The sequence below is a fragment of the Meleagris gallopavo genome, chromosome 13 (assembly GCF_000146605.3).
Source record: "Meleagris gallopavo isolate NT-WF06-2002-E0010 breed Aviagen turkey brand Nicholas breeding stock chromosome 13, Turkey_5.1, whole genome shotgun sequence".
In the NCBI taxonomy this organism is placed as follows: Eukaryota; Metazoa; Chordata; class Aves; order Galliformes; family Phasianidae; genus Meleagris; species Meleagris gallopavo.
In genome coordinates, this window is record NC_015023.2 from 17,607,923 (window position 1) to 17,617,855 (window position 9,933).

The 9,933-nt window shown below is 57.3% G+C and overlaps 2 protein-coding genes across 5 annotated transcripts; one reads left to right on the top strand and one right to left on the bottom strand.

Annotated features, from left to right (window-relative positions):
* The first annotated feature begins 14 nt into the window (after positions 1-14).
* On the top strand, positions 15-7,505 carry GAS8 (growth arrest specific 8). The gene is made up of 11 exons (XM_010718165.3): positions 15-251; positions 340-432; positions 1,399-1,596; positions 1,801-2,007; positions 2,553-2,607; positions 3,216-3,421; positions 3,706-3,873; positions 4,240-4,326; positions 5,246-5,455; positions 6,887-6,952; positions 7,237-7,505. Exons 2-11 carry the CDS (start codon positions 418-420, stop codon positions 7,384-7,386), a joined length of 1,362 nt encoding a protein of 453 aa, XP_010716467.1. The 5' UTR covers positions 15-251; positions 340-417; the 3' UTR covers positions 7,387-7,505.
* Positions 7,506-7,508: 3 nt separating this feature from the next.
* LOC100546870 (5-hydroxyisourate hydrolase-like) lies at positions 7,509-9,904 on the bottom strand. 4 transcript variants are annotated; one of them, XM_010718166.3, is made up of 5 exons: positions 9,705-9,904; positions 9,456-9,590; positions 8,136-8,278; positions 7,902-8,037; positions 7,509-7,670 (listed from the first exon to the last, which is right to left on the bottom strand). In XM_010718166.3, exons 1-5 carry the CDS (start codon positions 9,867-9,869, stop codon positions 7,581-7,583), a joined length of 669 nt encoding a protein of 222 aa, XP_010716468.1. In that variant the 5' UTR covers positions 9,870-9,904; the 3' UTR covers positions 7,509-7,580. The 4 variants fall into 4 exon arrangements, with proteins under 4 accessions (XP_010716468.1, XP_019475399.1, XP_019475398.1 ...); XM_031555460.1 differs by having other exon boundaries at positions 7,516-7,670; positions 7,930-8,037; XM_019619854.1 differs by lacking the exons at positions 9,456-9,590; positions 9,705-9,904 and adding an exon at positions 9,034-9,161.
* Between the last annotated feature and the right edge of the window lie 29 nt (positions 9,905-9,933).

Here is a 9,933-nt window from a genome sequence, read left to right on the forward strand (position 1 = left end):
GGCCGGGGGGCTCAGAGCCGGGCGTGGGAGCTCTGGGAACCGGAGCTGGCCTGGGTGGGGTAGTGGGAGCGATGCCCCACCCACCGACCTGTGGCTCGGTGCTGAGGGAAGCGTTGGTTGTGCTGTGCCTGGGCCTTCTCCCCGTGGGGTGTGCCTTGGGGGAGTCCCGGTCCTGGTCCCGGTCCTGGTCCCGGTTCTGATCCCGGTCCTGGGCAGAACGCAGCACCCGTTTCACCCCGCCATGGCAGCAGGTATGCTGTGCAGCCGGGCTGCGGGCACTGTGCAGCACAGCTTCCACTCGAGTGCTCACAACTCACGTGTTTTCTTCTCTTTTTGCAGGCACCCAAAAAGCAAGCTGGAAAAAAGGGGAAAGGGGGCAAAGCCCCAGCAGTGGTGGATGCCGTGTCCCTGGCAGAGATGAGCAAGGAGCAGGTGAGTGCTTCCCTTGCACCGTGGTGCCTGGCCGAGGCCCCAGGGATGACAGGTGGCAGTGGGATCTGGGGGACAGCAGACGGTGTTCATTTCATTGCTGACATCAGGGCTGGGTGTGTGGCCCCACAAAGGCTGCTCAGCTTTTCCTGGACGGAGCAGGCACCTCATCCTGCCCTTGCTTCTGCTGTCCTGTGGCACTCTGCTCTCCTGCCTTGTCCCCTCATTCATTTCCCCTCATCACATAATCCTGTTCTCTTGTGCTGATCTCCTTCTAATTGTGGAAATGTTCTGGTGAGAATATTATTTGATAAGTGCTTTATGTTTTGTGGTGTTTTCCTGTAGGAAGTAAGCTGACCAATTCTATTAGAATCCATTTTTCTCCCTGCAATTTCTGCTTCCATCTGGCTGTTCCCTCCTGTAATTAGAGTTCCTTTAACTTTCTGGTACGAGCAGCCTCTTCTCTGCAGGCTATTGTGCTGAAGTTCAATCCTCTGATCTCTCAGTCTACAGCTCTGTGCTTTGCAGCCTGCTGAATTCTCAGCATATCCCAAATCGTGCTGCTTTGGGGGTGGGAGGCTCCCCCACGGACAGCGAGGACAGGCAGAGGCCATAGCTGCGCAACATGGACCTGCTGCCCTGGATGTCCTACAAACACAGGAGAAGATGGCACTGTTCTGGGGGACCTTGCTCTGCAGATAAGATCTTGCATGTCTCAGTGTTATTTAGCATCTGAGAATGTGAGATGGATGCGCCCTGTCTGCTTATGATAGGAAGAGATTTTGTCTTTTTCGGGGGCCATTCGTCAAATCCTGAGCACTTCCCTCCTTCTGTTCTCCCTTTTCTATCTCAATATAGGCTACTGCGTCCTCCAGGTTTGCAGCAGAGCTCACAATTGATATCTCTGGGTCTTTTCAAGGGAGCTGTGCCCCTTCTCCCCCTACTTCTCTTTTCTTCTTTGCTTTGCAGCTGCAGGAGCACATTACACGTCTCCGGAAGGAGCTGGACCGGGAACGGGAAGAGCGCAACTACTTCCAGCTGGAGCGTGACAAGATTCACACCTTCTGGGAGATCACCCGACAGCAGCTGGAGGAGAAGAAAGCAGAGCTGCGTAACAAGGACAGGGAGATGGAGGAGGCAGAGGAGCGGCATCAAGTGGAGATCAAGGTGAGGGGGTGAGATGTATGGCCGTTTTCCTTTCCTCGTGCTCTGGGAGAGAGTCAGCAGGTCTGAGGAGATGAGAGAAGGAGACAGAGGGGGAGTAGCTGGGCTGGATACAAGTCAGAAGTGTCTCAGTTCATATCCAGACTTTGGATGTTTTCCTGCTGGCTCCTGCTGATGCCTCTCACCTGTTCTCTGGTTTGTTTTCAGGTTTACAAGCAGAAGGTGAAGCACTTGTTGTATGAACATCAGGAAAACCTTACTGAGCTGAAAGCAGAGGGTACCTTGTCCATGAAACGGGCCCAGAAGGATCACTGGGCTCAGGAGACAGAGCTGCGCAAAGAAATGCGTTCCTTGAAAGTGGACCTGAAGGAGCAAGAGCTGGCCAACGAGGTGGTGGTGAAAAACCTGCGCCTGGTAGGTGTCTGGCAGGGCAGCAGGGACTGGATCTGTGTGCAAAGTGCCTTTGCTGCAGAGGAAAGTGGTGGGTCCATGGTGTGTGAGCAGGAGACTGCATCCTCCGGTGTCTTGGTGAGGGGGGAGTGGGGTTTCCCACAGATATCAGTGTCAGATCTACTGGAAAGAGCACAGGAACAGGGAGGATGGGTTCCTGGGGCAAGTCCTGTGAAAATTCTCCTGCAGGAAGGAGTCAGCCTCATGGCTCAAAGCCACGAGGACAGCTGGAGAACCTAATACACCACTGTTGGCTTAGATAATAGGTTGATGCTGTGGTGGCAGCCTTTCCCAGGAAGCAGGAAAGGCTCCCATGGGATGTGGCTGACCATAGGTTTTATCTGCTGGGTGGGACAGCACCTGACTGCTGGACTCCAGCTGTGTGGCTGGGCATGGCCTGTGTGGGCATCGGAAACTGGAGAATGACTGCCCCTAGCCTGCACTGTGTAGTGATGCAGTCAGCTCAGGATTGAGTTGTCTGCCTCTAACACGAAACTTTTCCCCAACAGAAACAAGAGGAGGAGATCACACAGCTATGCAATGACTTCGAGAGACAAGTGAAAGGTCAGAATGTGCTCGAAGCCCCTGTGTCTGTGCGCTAAGGAAGTCTCCTTGGAGCTCCTCTGTGCTGTTAGCCTTTCTGGAGCAGAAAGAGGTCACTTTCCCCCCCGATTCTTGCTCTCTGTGCTCACAGCTGCTGGGCTGCATGGCTAACAGTGGTGTCCATGCTGAACTCTCAGTCTGGCTTGAATGTGCTGTGAAAATGGAGCCTGGACAGGCGTCTGTTGTGTGAGCTGCTGGGTGGAGGCAGGGCTCTCGCTGCTGCCAGCCCGTACTGCTGAGCACAGCTGGCTGGGTGGCTGGAGGAGTCCTTGCAGATCTAAATCCTGGCTCCAGTGCCCTCCTCTAGGGACGCATCAGGTTCTCACGGGCTGCCTTGGAGAGTTTCCATGCCCTGTTTCCAGGATGCTATTTCAGGGCTCTGCTCTCCATGGTCCCAACATAACTGCTCCGTGTGCTGGTGGCAGCTGCTGTGGGGCTGTTAATGAGCATCTTGTCCTCAAGCAATGCTGCAGTGGCACGTGTTGGGCTGCTGCTTGCTAACAGAACCCAGGTGCAGAGGCGTAGGTTCTGTGGGAGGGTCTCACTCAGCCCCCTGTGCACTTCCCCAGAGATGGAGGCCAAGTACAACAAGAAGATGCAAGCACTGCGGGATGAGCTTGACTTGCGCCGAAAGACTGAGATCCATGAAGTCGAGGAGAGGAAAAACAGCCAGATCAGTGAGCTGATGAAGAATCACGAGAAAGCCTTCCATGACTTCAAGAACTACCACGACGACGTCACCTTCCAAAACCTGGCACTCATCAGTTTGCTGAAGGTACTGCCTGCCTGCTCTCTGACCCTGCTGCTGCAGCCCTGTTGTGTAGTGTCACCAGGGAACTGGTCCAGTAACTTGCCCCAGATCTGGCCAGTTCCCTGGTGGAAGTCCTGGCATTACTGTTTTCCTGGGAGTTGTACACCATTACACGAGCAAAGTTCTTGTGCATAGGGAGATTTTGTGGCTTGCTGGGCCAGCACTGGGAGGGTGTCCTGATCTGGGAAGCTGTGAGAAGCTGGGCAGACCCTGCCTCTAGAAGCTAGCAATTGTGTTCCCAAGAACAGGAACAGATGGAGGAGATGAAGAAGAGAGAGACTCAGTTGGAAAAGGAGAAGGCAGATGTCCTGCTCCAGAACAAGCAACTGAAGGAACCCCTGCAGCAGGCCCAGGAGCAGGTGTTTGAGCTGCAGAAGAAGTTGGCCCACTACAATAAGGACAAGGAGGTTCTGATGGTGAGCTGCCAGCTCTGCTGAGCCCTTTTGTAATCTTCCCTGATTCACCGTGGCTGTTTCCCGGCATTGCTCAGCAGTGACCTCTGCTGCTCAGCTGAGAGTTCTTCGGTAAGACTGCTGAGCAAATGCCCTTGAGTCCTTTCAGCTTAGTTGGGTGTGTGTAGGATCTCAGATGGGACTCCAGGGCTCTGGCAGCAAGAAAGAAGAGCAGACCCTGCTGCAGAGAGGGAAAGGTGTTGGTGTGGCTATGGCTTGTGTTCTCTTAACCCCATGTCTTCTGCTGGTTGCTCTTCCATTTGTCAGAACACAGAACACCCATCTCCCAGAGACCTCCATGCTCTTGTAACTGTTGCTTCCTACTTGCAGAACACAAAAGCTCATCTGAAAGTCACCCAGAAGGAACTTAAAGACCTTCAGTGGGAACATGAAGTGCTGGAGCAGCGGTTCAGTAAGGTGAGAACTGCAGGTGGGTTTGGCCATCCTGTTTCTCTCTCCAGACCCTGTCCCCTTGTAGAGGTTTAGGCACCAGGACTTAGCAGAGGCTGCCTGTGCTGTGCCTAGCTGAAAACTTTCCAAATCTCTAATCCAGAGTGGCGCATTAGCTGCTGCTTCCAACAAAGCTTATCACAGTTTTGGCGTCTCCTGTGCTCAGCAGACAGGCTCAGCCTTGTACTTTCACTGAGCAATCATGCGTGTGCTGATGGTTCCCTCCTGGCCTGCTGGTGGGAGGCTGTGGCACTGGGTCAGGAGTGGAGCTGTGTAGAGAGGTTCCTGCTACAGCAGGGAGAAATATGGGGACAGTCTTTCCCTCGTTCTGCTAGCATGTGGATGTCACTTTCTTGCTTGTCGTGCAGCCTCTTCAAGGAATATTATGTTGACTGAGTTCTCCCAGACTGAGCCTCTCCCTTACAGCTAACCCAGATAAATTTACTGAGGCAGAACAGAGCTCATTTGCAATTCGTAGAAATCCCCAGGAATATGAACACTGATCTGAGGCCTCGTTAACAATCCATCATTAAGGCAGCAACATATTCAGTGCAGTCAGAAATAGGCTTTGGAAGAGAGATTCTAATTAGGACACTTATTAACTAGCTGTAAGCCAGGGACTCCTGCCAGCTGCAGGGAGAGGAGGAGAGACCCTTGCATGGTGGGGCCCCTCTGTGGTCCAAAATAGTGCCTTGTGGCAGCAAAGAGGAGCTTGGAGTCAGGGCCAGGCTGAGCGAAACACAATGTCTCTGCTGCTGTGTGATGACAGTGAAGGCCTATTTGCTCCCTTCAGGAGCTCAGGAAGGGCGGGGGGAGGCTTGCAGCAAGCTGAGGTATCCTAAAGGGTCCCAAGGATGGTGTGAAGCTGTGCTGTGTTTTGGAGCAGGTGCAGGCAGAGCGAGATGAGCTCTACCAGAAGTTCACCAAAGCCATTAATGAAGTGCAGCAGAAGACTGGGTTCAAGAACTTGCTCCTGGAACGCAAGCTGAAAGGACTCCTCAATGTCCTGGAGAAAAAGGAGGTGGAGCTCAGCGAAGTCTTTGCAGCCTCCAACCTCGAGCCAGGCGCCCTTTCCTTGGTCTCACACAAGCTGGAGGTACTGTGCACTGCTGCAGGGCCCTGTGGAAGCTGTCCTTTCCTCCTCTTGAAGGGCAGAGGCTGCTCTGATGGTTGCTCTGAGGCAAACGCAGACCTTAGAGGTGTGAGCGTGCATGGGCAGCATAAGGGCAGAGCCTGGCTGTGTGGCAGGAAACAGTCCCTGTCTTCTCTGCACTGTTGCATACCTGCCTGTATGGCCAGTCCCCAGCCTCAGAACACTGCAGAAAGCACCTCAGTCTGCTCTGCTGTTGGCTGAACCATGTGGAAGGCTGGGCTGTGACTGTTGTGGCAGTCGTTCCCAGCACACCCATGACTGCGCGGTGCCGCAGGGCGCTCCGGCTCTCCCTCGAGAGTGGGACGTGTGGGCGTTTGGCACTGATCTCTGGCTCAGGTGGAGTCTGTTTCAAGGAGAATGGCCCCAGGCAGCACTGCTCGGGTCTCTGTGCTGACAGGTGGCATGTGGCATTTGGATGTGCTGCCGAGCAGCGGGCTGCGTGAAGGGCCCGTCTCAGCGACCCTGGGCACTGTGTGTGCAGGGAGCCACCGCTGGTGAACCTCAGCCACTCCTCTCTCCTGGCCTTGCTGGCTGCAGAGGCAGCACAGACAGGTTCCCAGCGGCTCTGCAATGTCTGGCATGCTAAAAATACATATGCAGGGAGCGTTGGCACGATGTGGCGGCTTAAAGACCCGCATTCCTAGAGTATGCAACAGCAGTAACTGGAGAAGCAGCATTTGCTTCACTCTGGCTTCAGACAAAAGGGATGCGGGTTCCCTGCTTGGTTTGGCTGCTGCTTCTCTTGTGTTCTCCTGCTTGTACTGCTCTATTCCTGGTCCCCTCAGTGGTGGGTGACAGCGATGCTCATGGAATCCCCCTTGACAGGGAGCTCTAGTGATGAACACAGCAACAGCCCTAGGCTTTCAGTCTGTGTGACAAGACAGTGGATTTGTCACCTACAAGCAGGTGCCACAGCAGCAGACTAGGAAACACATTCCTGGGAAGGCGTCGAGGCGTCGCGCTCTCCCACAGCTGCTGGGGTCCCTGAATTCCTTTGCTCAGCTGCCTCCGGTCACCGGCGTCATCTTGGGGAGACTCTCCCTGTAATTCCCCCGGTGCTGTGGTGGCAGGGAGGTGCTGCAGGAGCAGGTGCTGCCATCCGCCCCCCCTTGCAGCGAGGCAGGTATTGCTGATGGTGAAGCTCTGCTGGCATTCCTGCTCATGGTTTGGGAGGTCTCTGTGCCTTGCCTCTGCCTGGGGCTGGCTATCCCTGGCAGCGCTGGCTCCAGGGTGGTGACTGTCTGCCCGGCCATGTCCCAGTGCAAGCATCTGCTCAGTGTGCTGTGCCACATGCTCTGGCCTGCAGCATGGCCCCAGGCTGATGTGCCCTTGGTGCCAGCAAATCAAGTCTAACACAGCTGTCCCCGCTTGCAGGATGTGCTCAATTCCAAGAATGCCACTATTGAGGACCTGCAGTTCCAGCTGGCCCGAGCCTGCAAGGTGAGGAAGGGGCTTAGGTTATGCTGTGTTCCTGGGGCTGGGGGAGCAGAAGGAAGAGCAGAAGGCTTCCCTCCAGGCCTTGAGCAGGGGCTGGCTGTTCTGTTTTGTGCCCTGGAATACTGGCCCAGGCTGCAGATTTCCCCATTCCCCGATTTCCCTATGAAACAAGGTCTGTTGAGGGGCCCCCACTATTCAGGAGTCTGCACCGTGCCTGTGCCTTGGCAGAGGGGGGCTGGGCTGGGTTTTGGGATGGCAGCCCAGAGCATGGAGTATTTTTCTTCCAGGCACACAACGACATGCTGCAGACATTGGAGGCAAAGCTGACGTCCTTTGGGATCCCGCTGGATAACCTGGGATTCAAGCCCCTGGAGAGCCCTGTGGTGGGGCAGGCGGTGGGGCAGGGCCCTGCAGGACTTGTGGCGGTGCCCACATGACACCACGCAGCACCTGTGGGTGCTCCTGTGCTCGCGTGCTCCTGGGGCAGGGAGCAGGGCTGTGCCTGCCTCGTGCTCCCAGCATCCGACCCGAAGGAAAGTGAATTTTTTGAGACTGATGGTGCTGTTTGAGTCCTTTAATGGTATCAGTCAAGTAGTTCCCCTGTGGCATTGGAGCGAGGATGTGCCTTGCCCTAACTGCCCCGGTACGTTGTGTAGGAGTAGGGGCTGATCAGCAGTGGGACGTGCAGCTTCTGGGCTGGGTCAGTGATGGTGAAGACAACCTAGGGGAGAGCAGGGAGGTGGTGGGTGGGTTAAAGTCACGGCCAAAAGCAGCCCCTTCCTCTACCTGTAGCCTGGGCATCCCTGCAAGCAGTGCTGGCAGTGCAGCAGGAACATGGGTAAGGATTGTGAGCTCCTGCAAGCGTGGACACAGCATCCGGACCCCTGCAGTTCCTGCTGTGACCAGAGCTGGCTCCTAGCAGCACCCCAGACCCATGCTCAGCCCATAGTACCTCCACAAAGGGGTAGAAGCTGTTGTACCCCAGGCTTTGCCAGTAAGCTGCCGTCTCGAAGTGCAGTTTATAGGTGCCAGCCTCAGCCTGTCCAGGGTGCAGGAAGGGCAAACAGCGTCCATCTGCATCTGTCCACCTGAAAGCAGAAGGAAGCAGAATGTGGCTGGCTCCAGTAGTTGGCATGGGTGATGCGGGCAGCAGTTTCCACTGCCTGCTTGCTGCTGACTCTCCTACCTCTGTGCCAGCTCTGTCCACTGTCCCCCTGGCTCCCTCAGCTGTGCCAGACGCAGAGCGAGGCCGGCAGCGGGCAGCCCTGTGGCCGTGTTCAGCACGTGGGTGGTCAGGGAACCGCTCAGCATCTCAGGTTTGGCTGGAGCCTGTGGCACAGGAAGGGAGCAGCGCTGGGCTGTGCCTATGCCATCCATCTCCCCCAGTACCATGCTGTGCCTACTGGCACCAAGAGCACGGGTAGTGGGGGCGGTCGGGAGCCCAGGGTGGGCACTGCCACAGCTGGGCACCCCCCCATCCCTGGGTGTCCCTGGCCCTCTGGCAGTGCCCCACGCACCCCGAGCTGGTGTCTGTGCAGCTGGGTTCCTCCTGGCACTTCTCCCTCCCCACCACCGTGCTGTGCCCGCAGGACACAGGTGCCCACCACCCTCCCACACTGTGAGGCCAGCTGTTGGGGCACAGGGTCGTGCTGCAGCCCAACAGCCGCCTGCATGCTGTGGGCACTGCCGCTACCCCTGGCGTGGGCGTTCTGCCGGGAAGGAGGGCTGCCTGCTGGGCTTCCTGCTCAGCCCCGTGCCTGCATGCTGCTGGCTGCCTGGAAGCAGCCATGTTCCCGTCGCCTTCCCGGCCTGCACTGATCTGCAGTGTCACCGTGTCACGTGCGGTGGATATTAACCCTGGAAGTGCTCCCGGGCTGCCTGGGGCAAGCAGCCAGCACAGGGTCAGAGCAATGCACCTGCCCCTCTAGGGGATGGGACGGCTGAGAGACACTGAGCTGAGGGTGCCGGAGTGGGGTGGGTGCTTGCTTCCAGCCCAGCACCGGCTATGGGCCTTGGCTGCTGGCTGAGCTGGGAGTGCTGAGGCACAACAGCATGTAAGGGCACCGATGGCTTACCCGCCTTACCTCCATCCTGCTCTTCCAGCTCCCCACGTCCGATGCCACCACTCAGAATGCCATCTCCTGCCCCAGCTGCCCTCCCCACGGAGCTGCCGGGCCGAGTGCCCCTATCCCAGCACGCTCCTCCCTGGCTGGGCTGGACCGCGCAGGCGGCTCTGCACTGGGCAGTGCTCCCAGGTGCCTCCACAGCACCCGGCACTGCAGCCCCAGGGCTGGTGGACCCAAGCCCAGATGAATGTTGTTGTGCCAGAGCCAGGCTGAGCCCCTGGGGTCTCGCCTGGACGAGCTGTGCTCGTTTGACCTGCCTGTCTCCTGCAGTGTGCTGAGGAGCGGCTGCCTGTGTGACGGAGCCCAGCTGCCTCCTGGGCTGTGGGGAACAGCACAGAGCCTCATCCACACTAGGGATGCCCAGGAGGGGTGCAACTCACCTTGTTGGTCTTCAGGATGTCATCGGTGCTGGAGTCGTTGGCATCCGTGACCTCAATGACAGCCGTGGCGGTGTTGGACAGACCTTTGCCCTCCTGGTCCGTGGCCTGGACAATCAGCGTGTAGGTGGGAGTGGTCTGCAAGATGAGGTCACACCATCAGACGCCCCGCATCCCCACAGCGCGTCCCACTCCCGCCGCCCCTCTGTGTGTGGCTCTGTGCCCGCCGTGGGGCACAAGCAGAGCGCCCACCTCCCGGTCCAGCCCCGTGCCCAGCACGCTGATGATGCCCTTGGCCGGGTCAATGGTGAACATCTGGGGGTGCGGGCTGGGCGGCTGCTGGCTGACGATGGAGTAGCTGACGATGCCGTTGTCGGTGTTCACCGCGTCGTCCGCATCCGTGGCGTTCACGGTCATCACGGAGGTGCCTGGGCAGAGCGAAGAGCCGGGCAGACGTCACTCGTGGGACGCGGCACCGCCG